We start from the raw sequence: 13,965 nt of genomic DNA, 5'->3' as shown, positions 1-13,965 counted from the left end.
TTAGAAATAAAATGTAACAGAGAAAATGATATGAATGAAAATATAAAGTTGGATTTCTTGAAATGCCACCCCGAGAACCCATCAGAGAAAGTAAATAAGCAAGGGCAACAATGGAAAGGAGGAAAGATGAGGACGGAAAGGAAGAAAAGGTAAAGCAGAGGGAGTAAAGGAGGGGAATCAAGAGTAGGAGAGAGGGTAAGAGGGAAGAGAAGTGAGGAGGAGGGGAGGAAAGAGAGGGGAAGAAGAAGGCAGGAAGGAGGAGGAGGAGGGAAAGGAAGAAAGGGTAAAAGCAGAGGAAGCAAAGGAGGGGAAGTAAGAGTAGGAGAGAGGTTAAGAAGGAGAAGAGAGGAGGAGGGAGGAAAGAGAGAGGAAGAAGGGGGAAAGGAGAGGATGAAAGAAGAAGGCAGAGAAGGGAGGTAGAGAAGATAGAAGGAGCAAGGTTGTTGCAAAATAAAATGGGGTGGCAAGAAAGTGACCCAAACTGTATTCTATATATTTGTAAGAAAATAACGATAAATGATTAATGATAATGATATAATTAATGGTAATTATAAGAGTGTATATTTGTGAATGAACTTGAAAGAAAAAGGGTGTGTGTGTGTGTGTGTGTGTGTGTGTGTGTGTGTGTGTGTGTGTGATTGTATAGCAGCCGAGGTTGTCCAGCCTCCAGGATGTGATTCTTTTCAGACCCAAAATGTAGGAGCAGACAAAATGTTGGCTGCCTCTATAAAAATGATGTGGAGACTCTAGTCTAGAAAGAGTGCAGAGAAGAGCAACCAAGAGGATTAGGGGACTGGAAGCTCAAACATATGAAGAACAGTTGTAGGAACTGGGTATGTCTGGTTGAATGAAAAGAAGGACTTAAGGGTGATATGCTAGCAGGCTTCCAATATCAATATCTACATTACGATTGATAACAGTAGCAAAAGTACAGTTATAGAGTAGCAACGAAATTTTTTTATGGTTGAGTGTCACCACCACATGAGGAACTGTATGAAAAGGTTGCAGCATTAGGAAAGTTGAGAACCACTGGTTTAAAGTGTGCACGTGTGTTGTGTTGGCAGAAGCTAACTCAGAAGCTACATTAAGCTTGTCCACCCCAAGGGAAAAAAACATTTATTTTCTTTTTGCATTGCTACAATATATACACGTGTTGAGAAATTGGAGAGCAGGAATGAGAGATCAGAAAACCTGTGACACAAAAGTATAATTTCTGCTGTCTTCACCACTCTGCAACTTCTTTTCCCAGTACCATCCACTTGCTTTCTACACACTCCTAACACAGTCCTCAACTTATAACCATAGTTGAGGCCAGAATTATGCTCATAAATTGTGCTGGTTGTTAAGTGTGTCATCATATCATCAATCCAATTTTATGATATCTTTATGCAGCAAATGTTATGCAAATGCAGCGATTGTAAAGTAAAGCCACAGTTATTAAGAAAATACTGTGGTCATTAAGCAGCCCCATTGTTCACAATGGACATTTTTGCTAGAAACGGGAACACTGTAAATTGCAGCCATGTGACCACAGGACACTGCAAATGGCCATAAATGCGGGCCAGCTGACAAACGTCCAAAATGCAATCCCATAACCATGGGGGTGGATGTCAGAATTCAAATCCGGTTTTTGGTGGGTCCATCAAAACTTTGAACAGTTGCTAAATGACATTCATTTATTCATTAGTCGCAATCTTGAGAGATCAGTTGTTAAGCAAGGAGTACCTGAAGACTTTCTGACACATAATGGTAGTCACTTGCAGGGAGAGAAAAAAAATCAGACAAACCAAAAAGTAGGTTGACTTACATTTTCTGCTTTGAGAGGTGCAGGGGCTTTGCTGTAATAAGTCAAAAATCGAGCCACTTCTTCTCGCACACTGAAGAAGATACAAAAGCAATTAGAGTTTTCCAAGTGATATCTTCATTCCTCTCTAGGCTGTATCATGGAAACGGAGATTTAGACTTTTTGACAAAAGAGGGTGAAGATTTATAACCAAGGCTACTTACAACATATGGCCCCTCCAATCAGGGTATTGCAGCAGGGAAGGATCTGTGAGGTTCACAGCACTTTGGGCCAGCTATCAGCAATGAGAAGGAGAGACCAAAATTATTAAGCACATTGCCAGGAAATGGTCTGGAAATTAGCAAGTAAAAGCTATGAAGATTGATAATGTCCTTCTTTACTAGGAAGGTATCTTGCACACATTGAGGTTGGGGTGGGTGTGCATATTGTGATTCCTTTCTTTTTGGTTTGGTTGTATGAACTCAAACAAGAGTTGTTTGTTTAAGAAGCTACAAGTGTACAACCCATGACTTTGAATAGTATGAAATAGGTTTATGTTTTTATTGAGTGATATAGATCTCTATTATTGAGTAATTGTCACAAATATGTATAAAATGCATACATATACTGTACTTAAAGTGCATTGCCACCAATTTAAAAGAAAGCAGTGGCTTTGCTTCCTATCACAACATACCAGGTTTTGTCTACTGCTCCCGTCTCCTCTTATTCCATAAAGACCTGGGATGGTGAAAAAGGGACTAAAAGAACGTATCCATTTAGCATGAAACCATTTGTCTGAGGTTCATGGATGAAAACTAGATTAGTATTGTAATTCATGTATTAGTGACCCAACAAGTCTCCCTAAATAGGTTTCTCAAAGGCCCACAATCCATGATGAAGGAAGAAGCATGCGGTTATTCAGGAAGAGAACAAAGTCAAAAAGTACTAATATAAACAGGTAATAAACTAGAAAAACAATATAAGCCTTATGTGACTCATCTGGGAAATTATTTTCTTTGTGAAATCATCATAAAATGACATTACCTAGTGATCACTATTACTTACGAATGATGGGCATTTACAATATTCTTACCTTTTTGGACATTAGATCAAAGCAGAGTTTGTTCTCACTGATAGCCCAATCAATGATGCCCTGGGAATACAGATAAACGTTTCATTAAAAACAAGAATTAGTTGCTATCCTATTAGCTACCACAAAAATTATGTTCTATAAAACTTTCGCATTTCGAGCCAATAAACATTCCGAAAAGAGGATTGTGATAGAAGATACATACGAGTCAAGAGGTTTATATTTCATTCATGTAGGTTTTGTGTGTGTGGAAGACTTGTAAAGATATGATATTGTTGTCATTGCGGAAACTTGGTGGGATGAAACTCACAAATGGAACATACAGCTAGAGGGATTTAAATTATTTAAAAGAAATAGACCAAATAAAAGAGGAGGTGGAATTGCACTATATATAAGAAATAACTACATCTCTACAGAAATAGAGCACAACTGTCTTGAATGCACTTGGGTCAATATAAAGATGGCTAGTTTAATGAAAAGAAGGGGCTGCCACAAAGAAGAGGGAGTCAAACTATTCTCCAAAGGACCTGAGGGCAGAACAAGAAGCAATGGGTGGAAACTAATCAAGGAGAGAAGCAACTTAGAACTGAGGAGAAATTTCCTGACAGAACAATTAATCAGTGGAACAACTTGCTTCCAGAAGTTGTGAATGCCCCAACACTGGAAGTCTGAAGTGGTGTAGGGTTTCTTGCCTAGGCAGGATGTTGTAGAAGATCTCCAAGGTTCCTTCCAACTCTGCTATTCTATTCTAGTCTATTCTATTCTAGAAGATAGGTTTAAGATACAGAAGGATCTTGACAGATTTGAACATTGGGCACTATCTAACAAAATGAAATTCAATGGTGAAAAAAGTAAGATTCTACATTTAGACAAGAAAAAAAAACCAAATGCATAGGTACAGTATATGTCCATGATGGCAAACCTATGGCATGCGTGCCACAGGTGGCATGTGGAGCCATTCGTTGGGGCATGTGAGGCGTTGCCCTGTCAGTTCCAGCACGCATGTGCACGCTGGTCAGCTAACTTCGCCCTTCTTTTGAGGCCATTTTTCACCCTCCGGAGGCTTCCCTGAAGGCTCTGGAGGGCAAAAAACAGCCGTTTGGCCAAACCAAAAGTCACCTCCAGTTTGTCCATAGGGGCGTTTTTCGCCCTCCGGAACCTTCAAGAGCCTTTAGGAGGCTTCCCTGAAAGCTCCTGAGGGCGAAAAACGGCCTTACAGCCAAACCAGAAGTCATTTCCTGTTTGCCCGTAGGGCTGGTGAAAAAAGTGTGAAAAAAGCAGGGGAGCACTGGTTGCGCACACATGCACAGAGGGGGAAAGTACATACATGTGTGGCACGCCCTTGCATGACCCCGCTGCGCTCCCCCCGCTTTTGGCATGCGAGCCAAAAAAGATTCGGCATCACTGGTATATGTTGTACCTTGCTCAATAGTAGTAACTGTGAGAGGGATCTTGGAGTCCTAATGGACAATAATTTAAATATGAGCCAGCAGGGTGCAGCAGCTGCCAAAAAAGCCAATACAGTTCTAGGCTGCATAAACAGAGGGATAGAATAAAGATCACGTGAAGTGTTAATACTACTTCATTATGCCTTGGTAAGGCCACACTTGGAATACTGCACCCAGGTTTGGTCACCATGATGTAAAAAAGTTGAGACTCTAGAAAGAATGCAGAGAAGGGGACTGTAGGCTAAAACATATAAAGAACGGTTGTTGGAACTGGGTATGTGTAGTTTGATGAAAAGAAGGGCTGGGGTGACATAACAGTGTTCCAATATCTCAGGAGCTGCCACAAAGAAGAGGGAATCAAGCTATTCAAGCACCTGAGGGTAGGACAAGAAGTAGTGGGTGGAAACTAATCAAGGAGAGAAGCAAGTTAGAACTAAGAAGAAATTTCTTGACAGTTAGAACAATTAATCATTGGAAACAACTTGCCTCCAGAAGTTGTAAATGCTCCAACACTGGAAGTTTTTAAGAAGGGATGGGATAACCTTTTGTCTGAAGTTGTGTAGGCAGGGGGTTAGACTAGAAGACCTCCAAGGTCCCTTCCAACTCTGTTATTCTATTCTATTCTATTTCATTTGAAATTTGCCAATATTTATATTTTCCATTGTTTATTCCATACCATTGTTTATGTTTGGGAGCTTAATTTTTCATATAAGACTCAAAAAAACTGCAGTGAAGCATTCTACACAAACACACAGAGAGATACATACCAATTCCTTGGTATTGGCCTCATGGGGGGGAGGGGAAGCTTAACTGTGCCTATTTTACAGGTAACGTTTATATGAATAAAATATACTTTATATATTTAATTGCTACTATTTGCTAAGGAAAGATATATTGGTTTATGCTATTTTTTTTTGCAAAAGTCTAGTAAATGAGCAACAGTATTTTAAAAACCCTAAAATTAATGGCTAAGAGAGGATTTGAATCCAAACCAAATCAGTTCAACAGTTCAGCTATATTACACAGTATTAACTGATTGCTATGGGAGAATGAACTAAAAGATTAGCATTCTTGTAATGGGCTTCTCAGCTAAGAAAAATGTAATTAAGTTGATTTTTTTTTAAAAAGCACCTCACATTTTGAATGAAGTTTGAAATGAAAGTAGCTATTTGAGGTTTATATAATATAAAAAGATCATGCTGATTAGAGCTAGCATAGCTGGTTTTATTGATGAATTGTAGTATTAATGCTGCTACAATTTGAATGCCCTGCTGTTTTAATGTTTATCATGGGAGCAAAGTGTGCTTGTTTTTACAGTAAGCAGCTCTGAAAAGTTCTTTAGGATGGAAGAGTCACATATTAAGCATGTAAAATAAAAATTAATCTGCAGAAAACTCTACTAATGTTGCTTTGGAGAAAAAGCTAAGAGCTACTGTGAAAATCATTATAGAATCTATAATGACCCTAGCTTTTAAATTTGGCAGCAGGATAAAACTCACTATAATCAGTGTTAAGAATGTAATACCAGCAATGAAGGGTGAAATGGAACAAAGAATTCTACACCATCATAAAAATAGGTATTTCTAGCAAATTATTTTGTTTACAGACAGTGCCTGTATGGTCCTACAAATGCTACTATATTAGAATTCTCAACATCCCAGAAAGCATGGGATATTGACAGATACTGGGAGCTATAATTGAGAAATCTCTGGTGCCTCAACTTTCAACTAACTTAAGCTAACAGGTCATAGTCTAGCTTGGTTCTGGATGGGAAAATCTACCTTGAATCCATTGATGGAGATGGAATGGAACATAACCGCTCTTCTTTGATTTAAAATATTTAGCCATCTATGTAAATCCTCTGCACAACAAATTTAGAAACATATGTCAAGTAAAGTATGTATCAGGGCCATTCTGTCTCTTAAAAACAAGACCCAATCCCAATGATTTTGTGTGGTTGGCATTAAAAAATAGAATTAGTCTTAAAAGCTTGTTATATGCCATATTTAGGAGAATTAACTCTAAAATCAAGCCATTTTAAAATAAATAATGCAAGATCTTTTCATCTAATATTCATTTCTGCCTTGTGGGACAAGAAAATTTACATGGAAGTTATAGAGGAAATTATTAAACCATTTCACCCCTAGTGTGGCTACTGCCTAAAGAAAGTTCATCTTTCTGTTGTTTTTTAAAACCATTTAGTCCAAGATGGTTGTTAACCCAATAAATTAATGTCTTGGTAGGTTTAGAAAATAGCAATTATCTTCTTTTCTGATCTATATAATATACCAAGATAGTTCATCAATGAACAAATGTCCTTCTTTATTTCGTTCTGCATTGGACATATATTCCACAAAACGCTCTCAACATCTCAAATAATAAGTAGTCATTGAAAATCAGGATAAAGAATAACAGAATAACAGAGTTTGAACAGTCTTCTAATCCACCCCCTTGTTCAAGCAGGAGTCCCTATGCTATTCCAGACAAACGGTTGTCCAACCTCTTCTTTAAAACCTCCAGTGATGGAGCTTATTTAGAGACAAGTAACGACAAGACTTTTTACTCACACTGGGGTTTTTGTCCTCATCATACTTGTCAGCATGGTAGAGCTGGTAAACCTCTTCTGAGAACATCGAAGCAATTGCCATATTGCCTCGGACAGAGAGGTAAGGGCTGTTTTGAAAATCAGCATCATGGTAGGAATGCAACACCTTAGTTGCACTATCCGATCTGGTTTGCTCTAACTGGGGGGCCTTGGCTTCTTCTGACAGCCGTTCTCCTATTTCTGTGGAATTGGAGACTGTTGGGTGAAGGTCTACATTCGGAGCTACTCCAGTTGCACAAGAGCCCTGATTGCCCTGCTTTAAGACGTTTAGCATTTGGGCAAAGACATTGAACATACGGAAGTCATGGTCCCGTTCCAATTCAAAGCGTCGCTGCTCCAGTTGGATTCGGCGCTCCTCCACTTCCACATCTCGCTGGAGGCGACGTTCCTCCATCTGCAGAAAGCGCTCCTCCATTTCCCGCTGGGCAGATAAAGTCTTCAACAGCAGGGCATCCATAGGGTCTTTTAACCGCTGGCCTTTCCTTTTCTTCCTCAAGCGGTGCAAAGTAGAAAAACCAGGCCAAGCCCCTAGACTCTGGATCCGGGATGAAGAAACTGCAGTAGGTTCCCTGAAACCTAAGAGTAAGCAGATTAACGATAAATAAACACAACATATTTTTTGTTCAAAGGTCAAAGCTGCTTGAATGACTATCTGCTGTCCTCTTTTAGTTATCTGACTCCTGACAAACCGAGTAAATGAGTTACTTTATTAAAGAATATTGAGTAATGTACATTTTTCTTTATATAATAGATAATGTATGGTACACAGATACAAGAATGCAGTTGGATCCACAGTGTATATATTATAAAGTATATATTTTACAGTAGCTGGCTTTGCTGAATACACTAAACAATAAATGAGGGGAAGAAATCCCATTTTGGCTTAGGGTATAATGCAAATCTAGCCAGCATCTCATCCAACATTTCTCTTCAGACCAAGGCTATTGTACAGTTCCAGATTAATTCAATAGGCAAACTGGCTACATGCAAAAGTTGAGAGATATCCTAGTCTTACCAAACCTCCAGTCATAATTATAAGTGGTTCCAAGTAAAAGGTTAGGGTCTGATAACAGTTTATTCATAAGGCTTTATTAAAAATAGAGTTATTTTTAATAAAGCCTTATGAATAAACTGTTATCAGACCCTAACCTTTTACTTGGAACCACTTATAATTATGACTGGAGGTTTGGTAAGGTTTGGTTAATTCAACTAAATAACTTCCATCATCACATCATCCTATACATTACTTCATTAAAGTTTCTCTTCCAACTTCATTTACATTTTCTGCTGAAATGGGGAACACAGCCCAATATATAGTTATGTCTGAATGTGTTACTCTGGATATACTGCCCAGAAGCACACTGCCCATCATTCCCTCTATACATCTGACTGAATATAAAAAATAGCATATTATATGAGGAAGGGGGGGGGGGGTTTCTAGCTCCTGTGAACATTTTTGATGTCTTGTGTTATATATACCACCCTGCGATATTTCGATATAGTTCAGGTGATAAACATTTTAATAAAGCTAATCAATTAAAAAAAACCTTACCAGTTTGTTTACTGCTAAACAAGCTAATTTGATTGGCTGAATCTGTATTGCCACATATATTTCTATAAAATGTAAGTGCCAGTAACAAAAAAAAAACTTAAAGAAGCACTGAGATTTGTTTGCTTTCTCCATTAAAATTTCTGGTATCGTATTACCATATTTTTGGAGTATAAGATGCACCTCCCCCCTCCCCCCACCTAAAAGAGGGTGAAAATTTGGGTGTGTCTTATACACTGAATGCTGTCCCACCCACCCACTGGCCCCAACCCTTTGGCCTTTGGCTCCCAGCAATTTACCTCTTTGTAGCAAATGGAGGCTTGCGGAAACTTCAATAAACTATAGCAATCCCTGCAGCCTGTAACAGTTGATGATCGGGAGAAATTGAAAGTGAAACTTGCTGTTTGCTCCAGGTGGCAAATTGCTGAGAGGCAGATTTTTTTTTCTTCTGCTAATCAGGCTGTTTGCTGCAAGGAGGTAAATCAACAACTACAAATGCCTATAGAATGTTCAAATTATTAAACTTATTTTTAAAGACTGCTTTATTATTATTCTAGACCAGTGTTTCTCAACCTTGGCAACTTGAAGATGTCCGGACTTCAACTCCCAGAATTCTGGGAGTTGAAGTCCGGACATCTTCAAGTTGCCAAGGTTGAGAAACACTGTTCTAGACAACTTAACAAATGAAGAAGCTTTTTAAAATAAATGCTTGATCTGAAGAGGCCCAGTGCTATTGTTTTAAAAAGTGCTATTCTTTTAAATAGCAGAGAATAACTACACTTACAGAAAGCACATCAATTTTAACAGCATCTGTACAAGTATAGTCTGAAATATAACACTACTAACAGTGTATATTGTCTGTAATGTTTGTTGCAAGGAGGCAAATTGCTGGGAGGCAGAAGCAGATATTTTTCCCTTTTTTTCCTCCCCAAAATCTAGGTGCATCTTCGGAGCATCTTACCGTATATACTCGAGTATAAGCCGACCCGAATATAAGCCGAGGCACCTAATTTTACCCCAAAAAGCTGGAAAAGTTATTGACTCGAGTATAAGCCTAGGGTGGGAAATGCAGCAGCTACGGTAAATTTCAAAAATAAAAAATCAGTGTTATTTGAAACTCAAAGTTATGTTTATTCAAGGGACCCGCTTAATTAAAGTGTTCTATAATATCAGTATGACTTATAATACTGCAAGTCTGCAATATTAAAATACTTGTATAGGGGATCCCCGGGATCCCCCGAAGAGATCAAATCACAACCAGTATGCCACCTTCTTGGTATATTGTTTTTATTTTCACTGAGTTTTTTAAAATGAGCATTATTTCATCCTTTTTTTCTTTATGTTTGATTGGTATCTGCAATTTGTGTTAATTCTGTTCATACATATAATATAAATGAAAAACCCAGCTCTCTTAAAAAATATTTTAAGTTCTTTCTGGTGCTCCCTTTTAGAATTGGCCAACTAATATTTCTGTTCACCCAACTAATGTCAGGCAGCGTTAACTGAAAAAGTAATTTTTCATGAAAGGACATTTTCCTAGGATTTTAATTGTTCTTACTGTCAGATTTCTCGTTATTTCCAGCTTGAGTCTCCTTCTGACAAGTTTCCATTGCTTCTTGTCCTGTCCTCAGGTGCTATTGCTGCCGCCGCCTCCTCCTCCTCCAACAGCACCAGCACATTTGCTGCCCAGCGCTGCGGCTGAGGTGAAGCCGCCAAAGCTCCCGCTGGCGCCCCCGCAGCGTTGGGCGGATATCCGGCAGTGCTGTTGGAGGAGGAGGAGGCGAACCAGCCTGCCATCGCCGGCCACTGCCAGCCCCGCCGCTCTTCCCACCCCCTTCCAAGCCCCACAGTCCAGCGGATGGAGCAGCGAAGCCCCGGGGCTTCGCTACTGCTCCCCGCATTTTCTGCACGGGGATCCCTTGGAGAGGGGATTCCAGCCTGCCATCGCCAGCCACCGCTAGCCCTGCCGCTCTTCCCACCCCCTTCCAAGCCCCACAGTCCAGCGGATGGAGCAGGGGGTGGGAAGAGCGGCAGGGCTAGCGGTGGCTGGCGATGGCAGGCTGGAATCCCCTCTCCAAGGGATCCCCGTGCAGAAAATGCGGGGAGCAGTAGCGAAGCCCCGGGGCTTCGCTGCTCCATCCGCTGGACTGTGGGGCTTGGAAGGGGGTGGGAAGAGCGGCAGGGCTAGCGGTGGCTGGCGATGGCAGGCTGGAATCCCCTCTCCAAGGGATCCCCGTGCAGAAAATGCGGGGAGCAGTAGCGAAGCCCCGGGGCTTCGCTGCTCCATCCGCTGGACTGTGGGGCTTGGAAGGGGGTGGGAAGAGCGGCAGGGCTAGCGGTGGCTGGCGATGGCAGGCTGGTTCGCCTCCTCCTCCTCCAACAGGCAACAGCACTGCCGGATCCAGTTGTAGACTCGAGTATAAGCCGAGGCGGCTTTTTTCAGCCCAAAAAGTGGGCTGAAAAACTCGGCTTATACTCGAGTATATACGGTATACTCCAAAAAATACGGTATAAAGAAACACACAGAGAATCCTGGATTATACTAAACCCTGAGTAAAAGTATTTTGAGACCTCAGAAGGATAAAGGTGATTTCCTAAGACATTGTCAAATGGACAATTCTATTTGAAATATCTATGTCATCGCTACAAGATTCTAAGACCCAATAACTTCTGAGAGACCAAAACTGATGAAAAAGACAATATTTGCCAAGTAATCAACTTCTTTTATGAATCCCAGTGTTTTGCTCCCAACCAAAATTTAGGAAAATCCTTTCCTAAATTATTCTGAGATTGCTAAAAGAAAGTTCCCAAGAATGCTGTTTCCTCTTGGCCTAAAACTAATAACAGAACTCCACCAATCCATAGTCACAGGTATTACTATATGTTTCTTCTGCTTTAACAAAGCCTACTCTGTTCAGGTGCTCTTATGGTCCAGGGAAAAATGAATGGCGAGAACAGTAGCAGAAACTCACTTTGTGCCTGCTTATGAAGAGTTGAGGGTGTTTAAATAACTAAGTACTGCATATTTGCTTGGTGGAGTTTAAACCTCCAGGGTACTTTTGACTTGTAATCAAAACTGATCGGTCTCTATGAGATCCAAAGCCATTTACTTCTGTCCTGAATTCATTTAAATCTGTTTTAAATATTGTAAATCCTGATTTAAAGCTACTGTTGGCACATCAAACACTACAAAGGTTAGTTTCCAAGCATGCTTCAGTTATGTTGATTTAAAATATTAAAATATTTGATAGACTTAAAAATATAACAAAGTTCAGGAATATTCCCTTATTCCATTGTTTTGCAAATCTATGTACACTACAAACTGCATGATTGTTTGAAGAGAAATACATCTGTACCAGCAGCCTCTTAATTGTGAAAAGGAAGGACAGGCAGTAAAAATGAAAGTGAAACTTTCTAAGCAGCTTATAAATATATTAAAGAGCACCTTTCATTTCAGATCCATCATGGCAGTGCCTATTAGTGAGCATCCACTCACTTGCTGCCTGCCACATCCTTCACCTTGTGTCACTGCCACATCACCAGCCATCCCATTAAAATGAATGGGACTGTCCTGTCGGCGAGTCAACAGCAGGTCAGAGGAGGAGCTGCTGTGGGACAGAGATGACAGTTGCACTTTAAAAATTATGATTTAAATCAAATTTATTTAAATCAAGCCTTTTTAATAGTGATTTAAATCGACTTGATTGAAATCAAATCCACCCTGCTGCATGGCACTGCTCAGTTAGCAGACCAACTTCACTTCTTGCACTGTGATCCTATTTCTCTTTTCCCCAGTGTTCAGTTGAAGGTGAGAAAGGAGGTGAGAAACGTTCCCTAAAAATGGCAGAACTCTTAAGGAGGAAATATTGGGGAGGAAAGAAAGATTAGCGGCCAGGACAGTAGTGTTCCTCTTGGAGTTTTTTTCTAAGTCTTTATTGTAGGACTTTGGAAAAGAGGATTACAATTTACTGTGTGCTGTTTAACTGCTTCCCAATACCCATACCATTTTGGCAGATGCCCATTTAACAGGATGTCCAGTTAGATCCTGCAAAAAAGATGCAGCTATTCTCCTCAGGTCAAAAGCAAGAAGATAGGAAACCTGGAGAAACCTTTCATAATGACTAGCATCTCTGTGGGCAATGAAACCCACAGAGATGCTGTAGGGTTCCTGCCACCCAATGTGCTCCTAAAGAACCTGGGATTGTGGCCTCTGCTCAGCCTTTTTTTCAGGAGCAGGACAGAGGCTCTGCAGGATGGCCTGAATCGATGTGGCATTCCTACCTGAGAGGGAGACAGTGGTCTCAATGGGGATCTCCACCCTGGAGATGGGTGAGTCAGGCTGGGACCTCTCCAGGAAGGCCCTGTCTATCTCCTGCTCCTCAGCAGAGCCCCCAGGCTGGTAAGTAGTGAGAGAAGGCAGAGGCTCAGGCATCAAGCACTGGTCTTCTGAATCCACCTCCTCGCATTTGATCTCCATCTGCTCGGGGGGCTGAGAGGGTGGGAAGGTCAGCGCCGAAGAAGGGCCCAAATGGGGATGGTAGCCTTCCACCACCCCACCCGGGAGCCCTTGCTGCGTCAACACGTAGCTGCCGTTGCCGTTGCCAGTGGCGCTATAGACGAGCGGAGGACGGCTGGCCAGGACGCGGTCCATCACCTCGTAGAACTTCCACGTCCTGCCCCCGCGCGGAGCCTTGTTGTTGTCCTTGATGCGGCGGTATTCCAGCTTCATTTTCTTGATCTTCTCCCGGCACTGGTCGCCGGTACGGTGGATGCCCTTCTCGCGCAGCACTTCAGCGATCCGGTTGAAGACGTGCTGGTTCCGCAGGCAGCTCTCCAGCTCCGCCTGCACCGACTCGTCAGCCCACAGCTGCAGAAGCTCCACCACCTCGGGATCCGACCAGTTAGTGCCCCGCTCGTACTTCTTGCCTCGAAAATCCATGCTTTCCCCGGCTTCCGATCTCTCCACCGCGCCCACCTCCCGTTTTGTTAAGGATCAAAAGTCAAAGCCCCAAAGGCGCAGGAGGGGAGACACGAAAAGCCATGCAGCGGCTATGGCTTGAGCGTTGCAAGGAAGCCCTCCCGGGACTGGAACGGGCTTGGCTTGGTTTAGTGTATTGGTCCTGGGAAACCTAAGGCTTTTGTTCATTGAGAAGGGAGAGGGTGAGAAAGATGGCCTTTTCCCCCCACTACCCCTTTCTGCAGCTCTAAAAGCCGCAGAACGGATCGGATAAGTTGGCACGGCTCGGCACGGATTCCATTTTTTTTAACAAAGCGAGTTCCCGGGTAAAGCAAGCTGGGGGGGCGCAAGTACGCATGTTCACATCCGGTGTGATGGCACATGCGTGCTTCCTTTATTCCGGGATAACTTTGGTCCGTGTCAATCACACGATCCGCAACCCGGCCGGGCTAGGCTAAACAAGGCAGAAACTCAAGAATGCATTCGGGGCGCGGCTTGTGGAGGCCACGCCTCCGCAGACCGCCCCTTTTGAA

General features: G+C 41.8%; 1 protein-coding gene across 2 annotated transcripts in view; it reads right to left on the bottom strand.

The window, feature by feature from the left end:
* The window catches only part of ACCS (1-aminocyclopropane-1-carboxylate synthase homolog (inactive)), a 29,366-nt gene extending 15,647 nt beyond the window's left edge, over window positions 1–13,719 (bottom strand). The window contains exons 1-5 of one of the 2 annotated variants that reach the window (XM_032226310.1): window positions 12,757–13,719; window positions 6,889–7,502; window positions 2,877–2,936; window positions 2,008–2,078; window positions 1,808–1,877 (exon numbers count right to left, since the gene is read on the bottom strand). In XM_032226310.1, coding sequence (XP_032082201.1) covers window positions 1,808–1,877; window positions 2,008–2,078; window positions 2,877–2,936; window positions 6,889–7,502; window positions 12,757–13,414 — 1,473 coding nt within the window. In that variant the 5' untranslated portion in view covers window positions 13,415–13,719. Of the gene's footprint in view, window positions 1–1,807; window positions 1,878–2,007; window positions 2,079–2,876; window positions 2,937–6,888; window positions 7,503–11,920; window positions 12,003–12,756 lie in introns of those variants that run through there. The other variant, XM_032226320.1, reaches the window with a different exon arrangement.
* Between the last annotated feature and the right edge of the window lie 246 nt (window positions 13,720–13,965).

The sequence above is a fragment of the Thamnophis elegans genome, chromosome 1, assembly GCF_009769535.1.
Source record: "Thamnophis elegans isolate rThaEle1 chromosome 1, rThaEle1.pri, whole genome shotgun sequence".
NCBI classification, from domain to species: Eukaryota; Metazoa; Chordata; class Lepidosauria; order Squamata; family Colubridae; genus Thamnophis; species Thamnophis elegans.
The sequence above is the reverse complement of the archived record's forward strand: the minus strand, read 5'-3'. Positions and strand labels throughout refer to the sequence as shown.